This window comes from Mizuhopecten yessoensis, unplaced genomic scaffold (genome assembly GCF_002113885.1).
Source record: "Mizuhopecten yessoensis strain PY_sf001 unplaced genomic scaffold, ASM211388v2 scaffold2921, whole genome shotgun sequence".
NCBI classification, from domain to species: Eukaryota; Metazoa; Mollusca; class Bivalvia; order Pectinida; family Pectinidae; genus Mizuhopecten; species Mizuhopecten yessoensis.
Window position 1 is genome coordinate 222601 of NW_018404786.1, and position 22925 is coordinate 245525.

The following is a 22925-nucleotide window of genomic DNA, read 5'->3' on the forward strand; positions in this document are numbered from 1 at the left end:
ACAGTGACTGTAGGTTCGGATGAGACAGTGCTCATACAGTGACTGTAGGTTCTGATGAGATAGTGCTCATACCGTGACTGTAGGTTCTGATGAGACAGTGTTTTTACAGTGACTGTAGGATCTTATGAGACAGTGCTTATGCAGTGGCTGTAGGTTCTGATGAGACAGTTTTCATACCGTGACTGTAGGTTCTGATGAGACAGTGTTTTTACAGTGACTGTAGGTTCTTATGAGACAGTGCTTATGCAGTGACTGTAGGTTCTGATGAGACAGTTATCTTACAGTGACTGTAGTTTGTAATGAGACAGTGATCATAAAGTAACTGTATGTTCAGATGAGACAGTGCTCATACATCGACATTAGGTTCTGATGGGACAGTGCTTATACATTGAATGTATGTTCTGATGAGGCAGTGCTGATACACTGACTGTATGGTCTGAGGAGACAGTGATCATACAGTGACTGTATGGTCTGATGAGACAGTGATCATACAGTTACTGTATGTTGTGATGAGACAGTCCTCTTCAAGTGATTGTAGTTTGTAATGAGACAGTGATCATACTGAGACTGTATGTTCAGAAGAGACAGTACTCATACAGTGAGTGTATATTCTGATTAGACAGTGATCACACAGTGACTGTATGTTCTGATGAGACAGTGTTTATACCGTGACTGTAGGTTCTGATGAGACAGTTCTCATACAGTGAAGGTAGGTTCTGATGAATCAGTGCCCATACAGTGACTGTAGGGTCTGATGATACAGTGCTTATATATTTACTGTAGGTTCTGATGAGGCAGTGATCAACTGTAACTGTATGTTCCGATGAGACAGTGATCATACAGTGACTTTAGATTCTGATGAGGCAGTGTTTATTCACCGAATGATTTGTTAAGAGACAATGTTCATACAGTGGCTGTAGGTTCTGATGTGACAGTGCTCATACAGTGACTGTATGTTCTGATGAGGCAGTGCTCATACACTGACTGTAGGGTCTGACGAGACAGTGTCCATACCGTGACTGTAGGTTCTGATGAGACGTTGATCATACAGTTACTGTATGTTCTGATGAGACAGTTCTCATCAGTGATTGTAGGTTCTAATGAGACAGTGTTCAAACATTGACAGTAGGTTCTGATGAGGCAGTGCTCATGCAGTGACTGTAGGTTCTGATGAGGCAGTGCTCGTACAGTGACTGTATGTTCTGTTGGGACAGTTTTTATACAGTTACTGAATGTCTGATGACACAGAGCTCATTAAGTGACTGTATGTTCGGATGAGACAGTGCTCATACAGTGACTGTAGGCTCTAATTAGACAGTGCTCATACAGTGACTGTAGGCTTTGATGAGGCAGTGTCTATACAGTTACTGTATGTTCTGATGAGACAGCGCTCATACAGTTAAAGTAGGTTCTGATAAGACAGTGCACATACAGTGACTAGGTTCTGATGAAGAAGAGTTTTTACAGTTACTGTATGTTCTGATGAGAAAGTGTTTCTACAGTGACTGTAGGTTCTGATGAAATAGTGTTCATACCGTGATTGTAGTTTCTGATGAGACAGTGCTCATAAAATGACTGTATGCTCTGATGAGACAGTGCTCATACAGTGACTGTAGGCTCTGATGAGACAGTGCTAATACAGTGACTGTAGGTTCTGATGAGGCAGTCTCTATATAGTTACTGTATGTTCTGATGACACAGAACTTATACAGTGACTGTAGGTTCTGTTGAGACAGTGCTCATACCGTGACTGTAAGTTCTGATGAGGAAGTGTTTATACAGTGGGTGTATGTTCTGATGAGACAGTGTTTATACAGTTACTGAATGTCTGATGACACAGAGCTGATACAGTGAATGTAGGTTCTGATGAGAAAGTGTTCATACCGTGACTGTAGGTTCTGATGAGACAGTGAATGTATGTTCTGATGAGGCAGTGCTCATACAGTGTCTGTATTTTCTCACGAGACAGTACTCATACAGTGACTGTAGGTTCTGATGAGACAGTGCTCCTACAGTGGCTGTAGTTTATGACGAGACAGTGATCACACAGTGACTGTAGGTTTTGATGAGACAGTGAGGATACAGTGACTGTAGTTTGTAATGAGACAGTGCTCATACAGTGACTGTAGGTTCTGATGAGACAGTGCTCATACAGTGACTGTAGGTTCTGATGAGACAGTGCTCCTACAGTGACTGTAGGTTGGGGTGAGACAGTGCTCATACAGTGACGGTAGGTTCTGATGAGGCAGTGCTCATACAGTGACTGTAGGTTCTGATGAGACCGTGCTCATACAGTTACTGTATGTTCTGTTAGACAGTGTTCATTTATTGACTGTAAGTTCTGATGAGGTATTGCTCATACAGTGACTGTAGGTTCTGAAGAGATAGTGTTCATACACTGACTGTATGTTCTGATGAGATAGTGTTCATACAGTGACGGTAGGTTCTGATGAGATAGTGTTCATACAGTGACGGTAGGTTCTGATGAGACAGTGCTCATACACTGACTGTATGTTCTGATGAGACAGTGTTCATTTAGTGACTGTAGGTTCTGATGAGGCATTGCTCATACGGTGACTGTAGATTGTAAAGTGGCGATGATCATAAAGTGACTGTATGCTCTGATGAGACAGTGCTCATACATTGACTGTATGTTCTGATGAGACAGTGTTAAACCTACTTTACCGATATATCTACATACCACTTCATCCTGCTGATCCTCACTAGTAAATATTAACAGCTGTGCAAACGCATCCTTAGGGTCATCTATATCGTCCGAAATAGCTGAAATGGATTCAAACTATTAGATTATTTATTGATACTATCCGTTATTCTATCAGTCTTAAATAGAAGGTGCTAAATCAAGTTATGTATAGACACAAATTTTGTCATCATTAACAAATTTGTTTTTTCAGGAAATTGGCTTCTTTAGTAACAGCTGAAATATTTTAATTTTTCTTTTAAAAGAGAAATATGAACAATTATATGTAGTGCAATGATAGAAAAACAACATACCACATAATCAACGAAGTGCGAAACAGAAAAAGCCCGGCCCGTGCCAAATTGACTTAATTAAAATCCATCTGACCCTGTCGTTCTTTTATAGTACCAAGTTACTTAATTAAGTTGATTTTTTTCTTGAAGAAAACATTGTACTTTGCATACTTAAGATGAAAAATGAAATTATATACATACATGTATATCTATATACCTCAAATATGCTTTTGTTCACGACGTAAGAAGAATTTCGCCTTTAACAGAGTGTACAGGTATATATCACATCACCCTAAACAGAGTGTACAGGTATATAACACATCACCCTAAACAGAGTGTACAGGTATATATCACATCACCCTAAACAGAGTGTACAGGTATATAACACATCACCCTAAACAGAGTGTACAGGTATATATCACATCACCCTAAACAGAGTGTACAGGTATATAACACATCACCCTAAACAGAGTGTACAGGTATATATCACATCACCCTAAACAGAGTGTACAGGTATATAACACATCACCCTAAACAGAGTGTACAGGTATATATCACATCACCCTAAACAGAGTGTACAGGTATATAACACATCACCCTAAACAGAGTGTACAGGTATATATCACATCACCCTAAACAGAGTGTACAGGTATATAACACATCACCCTAAACAGAGTGTACAGGTATATATCACATCACCCTAAACAGAGTGTACAGGTATATAACACATCACCCTAAACAGAGTGTACAGGTATATATCACATCACCCTAAACAGAGTGTACAGGTATATAACACATCACCCTAAACAGAGTGTACAGGTATATATCACATCACCCTAAACAGAGTGTACAGGTATATAACACATCACCCTAAACAGAGTGTACAGGTATATATCACATCACCCTAAACAGAGTGTACAGGTATATAACACATCACCCTAAACAGAGTGTACAGGTATATATCACATCACCCTAAACAGAGTGTACAGGTATATAACACATCACCCTAAACAGAGTGTACAGGTATATATCACATCACCCTAAACAGAGTGTACAGGTATATAACACATCACCCTAAACAGAGTGTACAGGTATATATCACATCACCCTAAACAGAGTGTACAGGTATATAACACATCACCCTAAACAGAGTGTACAGGTATATATCACATCACCCTAAACAGAGTGTACAGGTATATAACACATCACCCTAAACAGAGTGTACAGGTATATATCACATCACCCTAAACAGAGTGTACAGGTATATAACACATCACCCTAAACAGAGTGTACAGGTATATATCACATCACCCTAAACAGAGTGTACAGGTATATAACACATCACCCTAAACAGAGTGTACAGGTATATATCACATCACCCTAAACAGAGTGTACAGGTATATAACACATCACCCTAAACAGAGTGTACAGGTATATATCACATCACCCTAAACAGAGTGTACAGGTATATAACACATCACCCTAAACAGAGTGTACAGGTATATATCACATCACCCTAAACAGAGTGTACAGGTATATAACACATCACCCTAAACAGAGTGTACAGGTATATATCACATCACCCTAAACAGAGTGTACAGGTATATAACACATCACCCTAAACAGAGTGTACAGGTATATATCACATCACCCTAAACAGAGTGTACAGGTATATAACACATCACCCTAAACAGAGTGTACAGGTATATATCACATCACCCTAAACAGAGTGTACAGGTATATAACACATCACCCTAAACAGAGTGTACAGGTATATATCACATCACCCTAAACAGAGTGTACAGGTATATAACACATCACCCTAAACAGAGTGTACAGGTATATATCACATCACCCTAAACAGAGTGTACAGGTATAAATCACATCACCCTTAACATAGTGTACAGGTATATATCACATCACCCTAAACAGAGTGCACAGGTATATATTACATCACCCTAAACAGAGATAACAAGTATATATCACATCACCCTAAACAGAGTGTACAGGTATATATCACATCACCCTTAACATTGTGTACAGGTATATATCACATCACCCTTAACAGAGTGTACAGGTATATATCACATCACCCTTAACATTGTGTACAGGTATATATCACATCACCATTAACATAGTGTACAGGTATATATCACATCAACCTAAACAGAGTGCACAGGTATATATTACATCTCCCTAAACAGAGATTACAAGTATATATCACATCACCCTAAACAGAGTATACAGGTATATAACACATCACACTAACCAGAGTTTACAGGTATATAACACATAATACTAACCAGAGTGTACAGGTATATATCACATCACACTAAACAGAGTGTACATGTATATAACACATCACCCTTAACAGAGTGTACAGGTATATATCACATCACATTAACCAGAGCTTACAGGTATATATCACTTCACACTAAACAGAGTGTACAGGTATATATCACATCACACTAAACAGAGTGTACAGGTATATATCACATCACCCTAAACAGAGATTACAGGTATATATCACATCTAAGACTCTCCTGAAATAGCTCGACTTCGTTAATAAGCCCGTTATTCCTTTTACCAAAAATGAAAGTAGGCCGCGGCTGGTTATCGAGCTTTTAGGGTATTTCATAAATAATAGCACATACATGTTCATTGCCAAACTAATGTTAATGTTTAAGTCTAAAGAAGAAAACTTCCATTGTTTTAGGAATGCATTACTTACGTTTGTCAGGAGAATTGTAGTCAGTGTCATAATCCGCTATGTCTATGACATTATCGATGTCCGATTTAATTGGATTCGCGTAGTTTATGGTTGAAGCCTTTGTAGAAAACAAAAATAATGTTTTAACACAGTTGACATCGAGTGCTCATTGAAAGAATACTTTTGACGCAATTAGTTATTGATTAATTTGTACAGAAATTACTTCATGTATTATTTAACCGACAAAAATAATGCATTTGTCATGTAAAAATAAAAATATCGATAACCGCAAATTCTTCAGTGACTCAATTCCCGCGGACAGTGTTTGTTAGCTTTATTACACTCAAAAGTTCAGCAACAAACGAATATATTTTTGTACTTCTGATGAAACATAATAATCCTGCTTACCGATCTGGAACCAATTAGAATTCCCATACCAATGCCAGCGATAGCCTTACGTTCTTCGATAGTCACAGTGACATCTTGATCGATAAAACTTTGCAGCGTGTCAATTGCCTTCTCTGTGAAGTCAGCTAAAGTAGTCTAATAAATCATATTTGTATATGATAAGTACATATCATGTGTTTCATGTATGTCAATATAGTGTACGAGATCGTAAAACGACTACATATTGGTTTACAATCAAATCAGCAATTATATATTACTTTGAATAAATTGTGTTTATTCTACATTTAATTCTCTTTGCACTATTTCAAGGCTAATGTTCGAATCATGGTTTGGTTTACACCTCGATATTGGTTTGGTTTCTTTTTAATTCTAAAAATAGTTGAATGTAGCAAAGGATGAAAGATTTACACAATGTCTTTCTTTTCACGTTCAAAATATATGTCTTAATGTTCATAAGTAGTCAGATAATAGGCCAATCAATCAATCGAACCTGTGCCTCTCTTTGTAAACATTCTGGTGTTTCCTCAGCAATATCGACAGCCACCGATGCTATAAGGATGATAGATTCTGGCGAACTGAGAGAAAGGCTCCCTAAGTTGGTGGTTGCTTGAGTGAGAATCTAAACAAATATCAACATTCATTTTTTTCTGGTTTTAGCACATACAATTATGCTGACGAAGTTAAAATAAATCTTATATTCAAAGTATTTTTATACACACAATAACTTCAATCAAATTACAACATTTGGCTATGTGGATATTATCATAAGAACATATGATATTTGAAGTATGTATACATACAGCCTTTGTATAGCCTGCATTAATTCGTATAGTTTATCAGTTCGTTTAAAGACAGTAAATTTCGTTATATTCTTTAGGTATATACAGTTTACTACCTATTCCGTCTTTGCGTATTGCAGAGTTATCTTCTCTTGAAAGCAGGTATTGATTGTTACATGTACGTCATTTGTTTGTGAGAGTAACGTCATCAATTTTTGAGAAAACGACGTAATTTTCTCACACGAACCAATGACGTAACAATCAATACCTGCTCTAAAGAGAAGATAACTCTGCAATACGCAAAGACGGAATAGAATAAACTTGTAATGTCTGCAATGTATATTTCAAACTTATTTGCATCGAGGAGCAGTATCAGTTCATGGACATTATAAGTGTAACATGACCTTTTTTCTGTGCGAATCGTCCTCTTTTTGTGTTTTCGTCGGAGGTATATTGGCCAAGCATGGAACATGTATAAAGATTGATAGCAATAAACTTTGCCCTCCTATTAAAACGGTTATAACTAATATTACCTGTATATGCTATCCAGTTATAATTGTTTAACTGTATCTATGGACTTACCATTGCTCCCTCGTTGCGTTTCCTCTCGGCTTCTGCTTGTACCGTTTCGTTAACCGGAGTCTATCAATGTAGAGATGATTTGATTTCAAAGTTTTGACAAAGCAAGGCCTTAATAATGGAACATTGTTAAAACAAGAAAACATAGCAATTTTGGACTGGATTGAATATATTTACATTTTGTCAAAACTTTGCAAGTAAGATATTAATCAACGAATGGAAAAATATTGTTCTCTTATCCCTGACGTCTATGTAAGTGTATTATGCAAGAGGTTTCTGAGTGTTCTGTTTTGCTAATATTTCAATAATTTTTGTTTGAATTTCAGGAAAATTATCTGTAGGTTGAAACATCAATGATATGAAGGTTGATGTTTTCAACATGTTCATTTGTGTGCCTTAACGTTTCACTGTCACTATCCTAGTTCTCACTTTGAGGACGTGGTTTTACTTTAACAGACAGTTTTCGATGATCTAGGTCTTATTTTCCTTTTTCTTTTTCTAGGGTCAACATATTCTGCCTTCAGTTCCATCTTTTTGAGTTCGTTTGAATTACATATGAAAGTTTACATGTGAACATATTCTTTATTGTATATATAAGCAAGCAAACAACATTATATTATGCAATTATTACATCAGGGTCATTCAACATACGTTTGGGTCCAGTTTTTGTGGGTTCTCGCGCCCTGGATCATCATACGTGGGAGTATTGAACCCAGCAGCATAATTTCCTCCGAATTCTACAAAAAGATTAGCTCAAACATTTCAGACAATTATAGAGATTCCACGATGGTATACAGTATTTTGAGACAATCTCTCGAAAGCAATAACAATTCTTACATGTTAGAGAAATATGATAGAATTCTAGAATATTACATACGAGGTATAATGGATTTGAAGTCGACTGTTAACACGAATTCATTAACATATTGAGTATTAATACATTGACACAGTGGCAAAATTATTAATAAACATGCTCCAACCAATCCGTGCTTGATCATATACTGTAGAGGTGCCTCATATACTTTTGCATTCCATTCTATTAAACCGTGATTAAACTAAATGGAGTTATTTACATTCCGGGAAAACAAGCTGTGGCATGCCAATGTTCATAAAGGTAATTTGTACTAATTAGTAAGGTACACATGCAGCATCTCAGTATTATGGTGAACAATTATCAAGTGTATCAATGGGTGGGTCGCAGGATTATAAATGGTATTAAACTGATAAACATAACAAAAATATCAATCCAAGAAAGCTAACAAGTACAAGGTTTTGTGTAAATATCTGTAGGGATCTATTTGCATGCTTATTTTTTCCATATGTTTGCATCATGCTTCACATATGACGGAGCTGCTAGCTACAGGATAAATTAAACAGGTGTCAATTCGTCCGGCTTACCTTGGCTCTTTATGTAAGTTTCGCTACTTTTAATGCATAAGTCAATTAACAATCATAATAACCAGCGATTAATGTCTTGTTAAGGATTTCTAAATAGAAAATCGGAAATAATTAGGTCAAAATTATCAAAATGCAAACTAATTATTCATGCACCTGTTAACATCCCCTTACTCTGCTCGCTGACCAAACTTCTCAATTCAGAAATCAGCGAAACAACTTCATTGCGGTCCCCTCTAGCATAGATCTGATCTATGGCATCATTGCCGCCGGCGTTTAGCGTCTCCAATCTTGCGTCCAGTGCAGTTTGGCTAAGAGGATTCACCTGTAACAACAGTAGCATCGATAGATATCATGGATATAGCCGGGTCGATGGGCGTGGTTATTTCCGTCTTTTCGTATTGCAGAGTTATCTGCTCTTCTGAGCAGGTATTGGATGTTACGTCATTTGTTTGTGGAAGTAACGACATCCTCTTTTGAGAAAAAGACGTGATTTTCTCACACAAACCAATGACGTAACAATCAATACCTGCTCACAAGAGAAGATAACCCTGCAATACGCAAAGACGGAGTAATACAACGTCCTTTTCACAGAGTTGAATCACGAAACAAATACCTTTACAGAAAAGAGTTAGAGAATATCAAACGTAAAGGAAATGGGCATAATTGGAAAAATAGATATCTGATGCAATTGGTGATTAAATCTTAAGCAGTTTCTTTAATATCTATCTTCAATACAGAAATACAGGAAAAGCAAGGAAATGTTTTAATTTTGGTTTTAAGAACTGTCGCCTTACACCATTATACAAAGAGAAAACCCCAGAAATAGAAAGTAAAATTGTCTTTCTTTGTAAAACATTATCGCTTGGAGTTTGTAATAAGGATATCATTAGGTAAGGAATACCCATATTGAATATCACGTTAGCTGATATAATGAGTGGGTAACTCACCGTGACAACACCGATATAATAATCAGTGGCTGCTCCCTTCGTGTCGGTGATACGGGCCCAGGTGTGGAGTTTGTAGTCATCATATTCAGTGCCCTGTGGAAACTTGCAATCATATTCACGTTTCGGTTCCAATATATACGCGAGCCGTATCTCTTTTTCGCTTACGTTGGTCTTTACTGAAATATACATAATTTAAGAATTGTTAAGATTTGTAAAATTCAAATTGATAATATGATAAAAATAATGAAAAGACAGATGTGTTATGTAGAAAAGAACCCTCAAAGATTTTAAGCATCGGTAACAAGCTTCTGAAAAACTTGACTATGTAATACAAACACGGAGCTCGCTATTTTTATAGAATTTTGGTTTGCTGCACGGCTTTATAGCATCAATGAGGCTGCCGAGTTATTCCCCTTAGCATGTCATTATATAAAACACATGTCTGAATAGTGATTATCTAACAACGGCATCCATTATATAAACTCGTAATATTAGGTCTATATATAATATCCCTGATATATAATTGAAACAATACATCAATGAATACACACACAATTCAACTGTATAGATCGGTTAGATATACCAGCACACAAAATCAACAGCAAAAACAAGAGTAAATATATTTACTTACATAATTAATATCCATATGTACTTTCAATAATAAGATCTATCTAAGGTACCGTTAATATGTACCTAAAGATATTAAAAGACCTAAAATCTATACAAACAATTATAGAACAATGCAGGACATCAACAATTTCCAAAAGGAACAATAGATATATACAGATCAATCACATATACTGGTAATGTATTGTCGGACAACTTCGGATAAACATTTTGAGATGAAATGACTAGTGAAAATACATACCAAAGAAGGTATATTTCTCGATACCATCCAAATCCTCCCAATCCATACAAGTTAAGGTGAATAAAGTGTCAGTCACCTGGCCGGTATTTGGACTCACAGTACAGGTTCCGTTAGCGGGGGGCATGTTCACCTTGATGTCTAGCGACGTGGAGGCCATGTTTCCATTAGTTAAATTTGTCGTCAAGGAGATGCGGAAAGTGTCCGTTGAAGACTTAAAAGCATCAAACACGCCGTCTTTGAAGGTTATCTGTTCAGACGAGTCAGCTGCGCGACAAAACAAAATAATACGTCGTGATTATTTTAGTAAGGATGTCATGCTATAAAACATAAATAACCTAAAATTTATATAAATACATAAAAGTAAAAAATATGATTGATACATTTGAAACTCTGTGTCATACAACAGCCTGTATATCTATGTCTTTGTTAATGTATTCATATCTCTCAATTACATCGTGTCGTTTATGACGTCATGTATTTGTAAGTCAAATAGTATAATTGTATCAGAAAAAACGAATATGCTTAGATATTACTAAATGATTTGTTTATGTATCAATACGATAACAATTTAATTTCATACAATTTCGGTACACACACATATATATATAGTGTCCCTACTATTTTGAATTAAGGGGGGAAAAATCAACATTTGATAGCTATGGCATACGCACCTACTCAGACAGAATACAATGTGTTTGTTGTATTTCAGAAGAACAATAACAAGGCAGCGGGTATACAAAGCAGATACTTCAACTAAACACAACATGAATCCAGTGACCTACACATGTATTTAATGAAGCCGTTCATGGGAAATAAAGTCAATTAGCCAATCGGAACTGTCAATGCTGCAAAGCCTGTTAAAAATTATAGGAAGCGAGATCAAAGAGGACTGTAAAACACTATAATAAACTGTAAAACATTGCTTCGTGTATTATATTACAGTATCATTTTTACTACATCTGAGAAAATGACATTTAATAGGATGAAAAGTCACAGTCATTAGGAGAACAATGAGGATCCCACAACACTAGGCAATTATTAAGCTACACTTGTGAGGAGCTTGCTTTAAAAATATCATACCGTTTTTTTCTCCAAATCCATCCATTGAAGTCCATGAAGAAACCAGCATGTTTCTTTTTTTATCTCGATTGTTAAGAAGAGACATATCTTATATCAACACAACACTTCCTTGGTTAAGTGATGCTCTCAAAGCCTCTAAGCCATTCTCCCTTTCCCCTTCATAAGGAATAGTCTTCAAACATTTCCCTTAGCCTACCGTTTTAGCCTTCCTCTCGGACATATAGGGGCAGTACTGTTCGATTTTGAGACATTGAACCCTCTTTGTATCTACTAAGTAAAATTTCTGTCTAAATCCCTTCACCCGTAAATACAACTCGTTCAGCGCTTAACTCCTATTTCTTCTTTAGCGTCATGGCCATGTGACTGACGAAAAAGTAATATATTTTAGAGTATTTATCATTTTTGCCCTGCTCATCTGCCTCCAATAGAGCAACATTCTTCATTCTGACAACGGGCTATTATCTTCACGCAGAAAATCTCTATGCATATTAATGTTTACCCTTAATTCCACATATGAGTCAGCTCCATTGACGTACAGTTTGTCACATTCTGTTAACAACATTATTCTCTGGAGGAATAGGCTTTTAAAAGAAAACTTGACGGATGGGCGACATCCACTGCGTCACACCATATGTCACTTAGACGTTACGACCAGTTGATCCAAAACTGGCATCGCACGTAAATGGCAACAAGCGACAATAAAGACAAATCACATGATGCCTGATCATGCTAAATGAGAACCGAAAAGTCAAAACATTATGTCGAACTAAAATTCGATAAGACTTGCGCAAAATATGATATTTTTTTTTACATGGATGTCCTTGAGCATATTCTGAACATTACATAAATACAAGTGAAGGATAATTTATAGCAAAGTATCCAGCAGTTCATTCAATTAAGTGAAAAGGTAAAATATTATTTGTGGATGCATTTATACACTGTACACATCCAGGCAAGATAAAACATGAAAACCCACGCAGAACATAGCACTGTTCTAGTACACACAAACAAGGAGTTTCTAAATACCCCGTCAGTAAAGAATTTTGAATAAAACGCATTCAGATTGCTCCATAGTATCATTACTGTTTCATATGTTAATACTAGCAATACAGGTGAGTACGATCGCCAGGTATACAAATAGCAATAGACATACACAATATCTCATTTAAATATGGCCTCGTCACATTTTCTGTATGGATTCCTGCATGCGCCGCCACAATATTTTCAATATAAAAATCTTGTTTTTGGAAATTCTTATCATTTATCTTGAATGTTCGCGCAGGGGTGTATTAGTTTACTTTACAAGAACATATTGTTTATTTGCTTAAATCAGGAGATAGTTGTGTGAAAGGTTATAATTAGCATGCGGAATTTGCAACCTTTGATATGTATTCCCTGAATGATTATACAGCCGTCACACCGGACTGGCGTCCCTACGGCGTCCCTACGGCGACCCAGGACGTGGAAGGGACGAGCGCGTCCTGAGCGCGTCCTGGCTCAGGACGCCGTGGGATCGCCCTGAGGTCGCCATGGTCGCCGTAGCATCGCAGTAGGAACCCGAACAACNCGCAGTGGGGTCGCCGCTGATCGCCGTATGGACGCCGCAGTGACGCCGTGTAAACTCAATAGAAACTCCAAGGACGCAGTAAGAACGCGGTAAGGTCGTGTTGGGAACGCCGTGTACATACACAGATCGCAGAGCACAGAACTCCGGTGTGACGGCTGACTCGAAATCTGGATTTATTTTAGAAAAATCATTGGCGTTCTCAATGCGACCATCGGCGTTCTCCAAAATATGACAGTTTAGGACGCGGTAAGGACGCCAGTCCGGTGTGACGGCAGTTTAAGGGTAGCGCTCACCTGGCACCGCAGGTAATTCATTACCATTTAATAGTATGAATACTAACAACGACATCATCTTCATTAGTTACTCAAATTATACAAAGGGCATCATAAACTAAACATATAACAGTTAGATGAAGTTGTATACAACAAATAGCTCGGCAATGCGCAGCTACACAGAAATAGGTTGACGCTATGAGTAACCTTATTACGAAGACACCACGGCCATGGTTCGTTGGCTAAACTATATTTATAAATTTATTGATGTATATACAGCTATTATTTCATACAATAAAATCTGAAATCCTGTATGAATTTATTTTGCAATTCATTATTAGCAACCGACGTTCAATGAAATGAATCAACAAATTATCACAACTAATGTTTAATTCTTCAGAAACTGGATATAGTGTCTTGCAATAAGCAACAATAGCAAACAGGTGAGTTTAGGGGAACTACTTCCTTGTTTTCTTACCCAGAAGTCCTGCAATATATGCGAACGCATAACGCCAGAATACCGCACGCATGCGCAGAATGAATATGTGTAACAAAAAAAATAGCATCCAGATTAAAATTTGTGCAGATATTATAAACATCGGTAGATCCATGCAATGTTAGTGTGTATTAAAATAATGAAAAAAATGTGCAAAATATGTGTACGAATATATGCTTCAATTATTAGTATTCAAATATAAGGAAATGGAATTTATATGAAATCAGTTTAAATAGAATATGAACAGACAGCGAAGTCTCGTTATAACAAGAGGACAAAATAACAAAAAGTGTTCTCACGTGCATACATTATAACGACAAAAACAAGAGAAAAACGAATTAAGAACAAGCACATCTATATCAAAATTGAAATTTAAACTATTTAGAAAATCTTGTATCCTTATATACTCTTAAACACATATTATTAATAACACGACTGTCTATCTAAATGCTATAAACAGTAATTGACATGATAAAACGGCTTTACTTCTCAAATGTACACATTATTCTTGAAATAAACAAACTATATTGTCTAACAATTATTGAGATTTTAAAATGTCACTGCCTCTAAACTACATAAAATACTTTATTTACGAGCGTAGTTAAAGAGACTAGTTAGATTGTTTGTGACGGAATAGGTAGACAGATGGTAACAGCTTGTCCTTGTGTAACAGAATATGTATTTGTAAGTGTAATGAAAAAGTGTCAATGTAAAGGAATAGTCATTGCGAATAAGTTTGATACGTTAGGATCTATATTATGTATGCTCGAATATAATGATTACAAAAGTGATAACACATTCCAAAAAGGTAAACAAATTCTATTTATGTGAACATGCTTTTATATAAATAAGATAAAATGAAAAACATAATATATATGGATGATAAAGCGTTGACATTCAGTAAATACGTGTAATAATGTTTTCACAGTCCGTCAAATCTTTCACGAATCGTTTTTGTTTGCTAATGAGATATGATCAGAACGTTCTAACATTGTTCCTCAGTATGCGTAAATCTAAATATTTACGTGGATTTACTCTACAAATTACTTTCGTTGTAATTTGAAATATTATTTAATAAATGAAAAAATCGATTCTTCAATATCTTAAGTCTTTGCAATTAAAACACAATTAAAACCATAAGAAAAATTACATTACTTTAGGTTCTGATTCTTGTCTCAGAGAGTCTGTTTTATGCACGTGCAGATAATGGCCCAGCGTCATTCTAGTATTGGGTGTGGACGCACTTAACTGCACGTGTGGATAGTTTTCATGTCTGTTACTCTGGGGTCATAGCCATGCTTATAAAAGAGGTACGATGGGATGAACGTTTATCGATGTGATGTGGAAATAAATAGTTAATGTTTAGAGTAATAAACAACGTACCATGATATCAAAGCTGTGAGAACTAAGCGTATAAATAATACATTTGTTTCTGTCAGTGGTTATTACAATAAAGTACTAAATAATCAATTGACAATCATTTTTTGTTTTTGTCAACGCTAATTTAAATAAATTATCACTATTTGCTTTATCTAGCAGAATTTTCCAGAACCTAATATGATAAAGTATAATAGTGCGATTTTCCTCTGTAAGCGCTATTGCAATCATCAAGTATTATGCGCGAGTCAGTGCTTGTTACAATGATCAACCCGACCCCAATCGCATATAATAGAGCTTATTAGAATACGAACTTATAACAAATAATTCAGCGTTAAAAAGCGGTTTAAAAAGCGGCACATAGAACTTGAAAAAATACCAAAATAGTGTTGCTGTCAAACTTTTTATAAGGTATGAAGTTTCTAAAATAAATATCCATACATGGACTTACTTTCTTGCATGATGCTGCTGTCGCATGACAACATTTTCATATTTAATAAATATTTCATTATATTTTCAGCGAACATTTTCTTAAAATATCAATATTAAAGATAAAAGACTGCGAAACGTCAAAATGCTAAAAAGACATTTCAGTTAAGACACTCGAGTCATTATTTACCAAAGAAGGCCAAAGAAAAAAGTGAATAAATTATGTACCATGACAAATGTCAAAAACGATTTGTGAAAGACTTGATTTACGTAATATTTCAAACCAAAACGCTTCATGAAAATGTGCAACCACGCAGATATAATATGCAAAGAAACATATATAGATTATTTGAATAACTTTTGTGATACATTATTGCTATAAATATACTCTATTTAACTGTATATAAGTGTTTACCGTTTATGTACTGTTTAAGCTCACTATACGGGATCGGCTCCCAGACCCATTGATGCTGAGGTCGGGACAACACCCAATTGTAGCCCGATATGAGCTCGCAGTTGGCCTGACAGTCCGTGTACAGCGACAGCTTTGTGGTAGCAGAAACCTCGACACCATCAGATAACTGGGTACATCGGGAAGCAGCAGAACATCTGAAGGTAGTGTTCATGGAAGTAGAAGAGAATTACTACTGAGTAACCTTCCGCAGAGAAATATCACAGTATTACAGATAGCAACATGTACTTTGTCCAGAACAAATAGATTTTTGCAGCATTTATATCAACTTAATAAGGATCACTTCAAAATGATATATATATATTTGTTTCTAACGTCATAAAAAAACACATTACGTAAACTCTCGTCTTACGCATTCTTAACACAATAATACAACGTAAAAAGAAAAAAAAGACTCATTACAAATTAAACTCACCTCGGTACAGTTAATGGAGGTAAGAAATCTGTGATCTCCAACTGCCCCAGAGCTTCTCCCTCGCGTCCATCAGCCGTATACAGAATGATCTTAAACTCGTATGTTTCTCCAACGTGCATGTTGTCTGTGTTAAATTCAAGCTGTAAAGCATTTGTATTAATCCTACCGTTACCCTGTCGGAAACACCCTCCAATGTCAGGGTGACTCGCTATCTCTGAACTGTGTAATGGCACTGACTCAAATCCGTCATCAAAACTGCCTGGTACTTTCCTACACCACCATCTGCAGATACTAAATTCCTGAAATGTAAACATTCATACCTNTTTTTTTTTTTTTTTTTTTTTTTTTTTTTTTTTTTTTTAACTCAAACTGCCTTTAAGGCTGTTTTTCTTTAGAAATCTAAACATTTCGTTTCCCACCACATTCAATATATGTTATTCTTTTGACTTCGATTCTTTGGTTTTATTGTAAGAGCAAATTATTTCTGGGGGCAATGCAGTTATATTTCGCTTAATATTTGATAATTTAAAACTTCGCCACCATTCTGTATACAACAAAGCAAATATATTTATTGGATAATTTTTTCCCATGATATCCCATAAAGAAAAAGAGATACAGTTTGCAGCTGCACATACCTTTATCAGTGGGCAGAGGAGACAACCAAACCCAGTATTTGTATAATGAGAGAAGGTATTTTTTGAACAATTTGTGAACTTAACGTGATGACAATGTGTATTATCCCTATTATTACCGATGTTTTTCCGGCAGGTACATCCGGGTCTGTAGAGAGATTGGCCGGATTAATCACCAAGTTTTCTCCGTGCTTCCACTGGATCTTCGACACTCCCCCTGGAAATAATTTGACCTCTAGTGGCGACGCCTCCGTGCGTATGAACGTATCGGCAGAGGTTCCAAAATCGACCGTGCTTTTGCCAGGCAGCATTGTCAATTGGTAGCGGACTTTATAGGTACCCAGCCCCAGGAAACGTGGAGGCAACACTAACTCAGAGGTGGTACGTGAATCTATACTTGTGATATCAATTTGTGTTTGGGTATTTCCATATTCGTCAATCTGAACAATCGACCATTCTTTTTGATTTTTTTCCGTTTCTGGACAATTAATTATAGTTTGTCCGATCAAGATAATGAAATCACTCCTCATGAACGAAATAGGAACTTGGAAATCATCAGAGTATCCGGGTGATTTAATACTTAACTGTGGAAGTGAACAATTTGTTGCGGCAACAACATGTTCTAATGTGTCTGCAGAGTCAGAAACGCCATTAAAAGCATTAACTGTCACCGTAAAACGGCTTGCGTATTGGTAGGTGTGAGTAATCGTAGTCGCCACCGTCAATGGCATATTTGAGTAGTAATATGATATCGCAGAGGCGTTATACCTTGTCGAGCATGTTGGGGAATCTCCAAGTATAATGAAGTCACCGTCATTTAGATCGATATGCACGCATGTCTGATCCCCAACCGTGTTGAAGTTAAGAATGATAGTCTTAACAGCGCCTACAGCCACCGTGGCGCCGTTGTCCGTAACGCTGTTTAAAACGACGGATTCTTGAATAACCACAGAGGTAGACACTGCTTCCATATGACTGTCTATATAGTTCCTCGCTGTGATATCAATGGTGTATGTCCCGCTCTGTAACAAACAGCTTACAAATACATTTGAGTTAATTGATATTTTTACGAAGAGCTAATAGTCAATATATTGTATGGATATACACAGGGTTAATCACAATAACATATGTCATGTCAATGTGTATACACATACAGTTTACACTAACATTTGCTCAATAACAATTGTTCCTGCGAACTGGAATTTTCATCCCAACCTGACCATAGAAAGTGACAGAATTGGACAACAATGTCATTATAATAAGAAAATACCGGCGGAGTTAACCAAGGATTGAGCAAATTTCAGGCTGATACATGAACGTTCATTTACCCGATCACGTATTTATATATATTGTACGAAATACTTATTAATACAAAAAAATCCGCTGTAAATAGAAGAAATACGTTTCCATTTCCGTAGAGTTATTTGGTGATAATTCTAGTTGAGCACAAGTAAATTTAACAAAAATGACTTCATCATCTTTTCAAAGAACGCGAGCTGAACTGGAGCGAAACTCTTTACCATAGCCTGAGTTTCAAAAATCGGATATTTGATTTTTTTACATGTTTAAAGATTTGCCTACTATGTTTTAGATCGATAGTGAAATTTCGTTTATTCAACATCTGATGAATGCCACAAGCGTTACCAGAAATAGAAATGGATACAATTTCGGAGCACATCGGATCAACTTTCTTTCAAGTAATTTTGTATTGCCGATTTTGTCTCAGAGTTTTAACTGTAATGAATTCTTCTTACAAAAATTGTATATATGTATTCCATTCGTTAGCAATCTCGTATGAATGCTGACGTATAAGGTTACTTACCGAACTGGATGATTGTAGGATATCATGTACATGTATGCAGATCAGGTATTGTATGTTTATGATATACGTGCCATGCATATTTGTGGATACTTTCCTGGTTTAATCATGTTTTGATCTATATCATGTATAATATAAATAATAATATTGAAATGAAGAAGGAAACATAAAACGTTGGTAAATGAAATCATCCGAATAAGAAATATCTATATTGGTTAGACAGCTGATGACAAAAGACGTAAGTGTGTACATGGTGCAAGCAACTTCATCGAAATTTATCCAGAGTATTAAACTAAATGCAAATACATGATATAAATATATTGCCTACCGTAAGATTGAGTTCAAACATGTCTTTTGTCGTCATGTTGCACACTGTGACGGTAATGCCGGACGTTGCCTTTACATCATAGTATACGAAGGTCCCTACAAGATAATAAATAAATGACGCTTTCAAGTGCATGTATGCTTGCGGATTAAAAACAATGTCCAGGTAAAACCTACGATAACCCTATCAAGACCTTATAACATAAGAAAACTTTCAATATCGCAAAATATAGTAGACACATTATCAAGACTGAATTTCCAGGAACGAACACTATATGAACAAGACTAAGCCTAACGTTACTGGATCAACCTGTCTAAATTTATTACCATTTACACCGGACTGTCTATCTAGATTTAAGCCTCACGTTACTGGGTCAACCTGTCTAAATCTAATACCATTTAGACCGGACTGTCTATCTAGATTTAAGCCTAGCGTTACTGGGTCAACCTGTCTAAATCTAATATCATTTACACCGGACTGTCTGTCTAGATATAAGCCTAACGTTACTGGGTCAACCTGTCTAAATATAATACCATTTACACCGAACTGTCTATCTAGATTTAAGCCTAAGGTTACTGGGTCAACCTGTCTAAATCTAATACCATTTAGACCGAACTGTCTATCTAGATTTAAGCCTAGCATTACTGGGTCAACCTGTCTAAATATAATACCATTTAGACCGGACTGTTTGTCTAGATTTAAGCCTAACATTACTGGGTCAACCTGTCTAAATCTAATACCATTTAGACCGGACTGTCTGTCTAGATTGACATCTAAAGAAACGAAACTGTCTAGACCCAATACCATTAAGGCCAAACTTCTAGAACGAATTTTACGAAATCAAATTCACGTATACGAAACGCCATAAAGAGCAAACTGTTCAGACTTAACAACGTTTGGCTATTTTTTCAGAATGAAAATACAACACATTACTGCGAAGGATGCCATGGTTTAAGTTTTGATACCAAGGTATTTTTGTGATGCAGAATGAAATGCTCTATTTTCAGTAACATTTACCTTGACCCTTGACCTTATGAACTATAAATGGAATACCGGGTAAACATTGTTCGTAGGAAGCAATGTGTACTATTTGAGTACTATCGACCCACTGCATGTATTATGCAGAAACCATATTTCTATTTCAAATCACGGTAATCTTGAACTATAACCTTCAGACATGATAAGTGAGTGTTACCTCCTGGATTTCAAGATGAGCCACAGCTAAAAATATTCAGAAAGATTATGAAATGTTGTTCCATATCACCCATTGGGGAGTGTCAAACGCACATTGTTGGGTGGCTCTGACCTAGTTTTTTTAATCTCAGCTATTCTTGGTTGTAATTTTGATGACATATTTCTATAACGTAACCAAATTACCGAGACTTTGAACTTACGGACGGAGGAACGCACAAGAATTCTTGGAAATAGACATGTAATAGAATGAAGTTTATTTATCTTTCAAATCAACAGTTGAACGATGGCTTTATAAAATTCTAGATTTTGGTAATTCTTTCATGTGTAAACAAAAAAAACCCCTTCTACCTTGGGTACTGCTCATGTAGAACTTGATCGGTCCTTCCGGAAACACGTCCTTTGACGCCCCGAATCCCTCTGCGTCACTTCCTGATGATGGGATTTTTGGCTTATACTTTGTTTGCACAGCAAGGCCCTGGAAAGGCTTATACACTCCGCTCTGAAACCGTTTAGATTGATCAGGTGTAACGATACATATTCTTATTCTACGACTCAACACTTAAAAGATTTGTATGTAAAAAACAACTATTTTCTTGACTTTCGTTATTTATCTGTTGAATATTGTATTGATAATGGACAATTTATCTTTAAAACTCACATAGAAACCATGCAACAAATGTCGTACAATTAAGTATACAGAGCATCTGTTTATACTTAAAATGTGTTAATTTCGTCATGTTTTGATTTGTAGACTAAAGCGAAAAACAATAAAACCTCGTACATTGATTGTGCTGGAAAAGCTGGAAACAAGATTGGAAACAGTGATTGTTGTGTAAAAATCCCCGTCAACCGTGTATGTCTTTTGTATGTCTGCAGGAATGCCTTTATGTAACACCAAACTGCTGAGACTGGCTGGACCGAAGGTAGTGCCGTCTCCGAAGTCGACCGTATATGTCGCATTAGTGGGAGGGTCGTCGTTATATTGAAACTGCAGTATGATACTAGCTGTGTTACCTACAAAAATATGTACATACAATCAAAAACAACACAGGTACAGTCAACTTCCTGTCGTTCACCAAGCCAAATCCATATATGCAACATTGGGTTCATTGACAATAAATGCCATTCCAACAAATACATTGTAAAATTATCATCAGGTAAAATGTGGCTAGGTGCAAGGAACAGACATACTGCTGCTGCAGCAGGTTGATGAACTTTGGTAAGATACTATAAAATAACTTGTGCTTATTGTAGGTTGATGGTGGTTATATTACCTTAGCGGCTGTGAGGCGTATGTCACTCTAAAAATAATCTATAGTTTTGGTCCAGCTGCTTGTAAATGTAATTCATTTTGAATTTTAACATTATAAGATCACGTTAGTTTATGAATACATATTTATGGTTCAGAGTGTTCGTTGAAGTAAAATGATTCATATTTGAATCAGAATACAATATTCACAATTTTTTTTGGTAAAGCTAAAGTTCGACCACATTACAAAGACGCGTTTCATGCTTGACATGTATTACCGCTTGGAAAGTTAGTTGGATGGTCAGTGACGAAGTTGAAGTTGTCTGTGACCTTGCTTTGACATACGATATCGTAGGTCTGGGTCTTCGTCTCTAATCTGCTTTGAGCTTGTACGGTGATCCTGTAGGTACCAACAGCTGGGTACAAAGCTGTGAACGTGTCCACTCCGTTTGGACTCACACCTTGAAAAACACAAGTACCTTTTGTATAAAACAGTTACATATATGTGATTATATTGAAATATGTATAAATATAAAGTGAAATTGTTCAACATTTTAAATTTGATAGAAGTCCCACTCTGTTTGTCATCTTGACTCTTACGTTATGTAGGATTTTATTGAGTGCTATGATGATAACATAACTGAAATAACCTCCCATGTCAGTGGTTGTGTTCATGATAATCTGCCCTGTTTCTAGTTGTATACAAGGTTTACTTCCCCTGTTTCTGGTTGCATACATGTCTTACTTCCCCTGTTTCTAGTTGTTTACATGCCTTACCTCCCCTGTTTTTGATTGCGAACATGCCTTACCTCCCCTATTCCTAATTGCGAAAATGTCATACCCCACTTGGCTGTTTCCGGTTGTTTACATGCCTTACTTACCCTGTTTCTGGTAGTTTACATGCCTAACCTTCCC

At 36.3% G+C, this 22925-nt stretch overlaps 1 protein-coding gene across 1 annotated transcript in view; it reads right to left on the reverse strand.

The window, feature by feature from the left end:
- The window catches only part of LOC110446654, a 69076-nt gene that overhangs the window by 16986 nt on the left and 29165 nt on the right, over nt 1-22925 (reverse strand). Inside the window, exons 9-25 of the mRNA XM_021491910.1 lie at nt 22289-22471; nt 21543-21775; nt 21110-21260; nt 19571-19665; nt 17543-18445; nt 16792-17090; nt 16320-16513; nt 14081-14089; nt 10684-10947; nt 9816-9991; nt 9022-9190; nt 8122-8207; nt 7474-7533; nt 6603-6731; nt 6113-6247; nt 5726-5822; nt 2702-2784 (exon numbers count right to left, since the gene is read on the reverse strand). Coding sequence (XP_021347585.1) covers nt 2702-2784; nt 5726-5822; nt 6113-6247; nt 6603-6731; nt 7474-7533; nt 8122-8207; nt 9022-9190; nt 9816-9991; nt 10684-10947; nt 14081-14089; nt 16320-16513; nt 16792-17090; nt 17543-18445; nt 19571-19665; nt 21110-21260; nt 21543-21775; nt 22289-22471 — 3266 coding nt within the window. The remainder of the gene's footprint in view (nt 1-2701; nt 2785-5725; nt 5823-6112; nt 6248-6602; nt 6732-7473; nt 7534-8121; nt 8208-9021; nt 9191-9815; nt 9992-10683; nt 10948-14080; nt 14090-16319; nt 16514-16791; nt 17091-17542; nt 18446-19570; nt 19666-21109; nt 21261-21542; nt 21776-22288; nt 22472-22925) is intronic.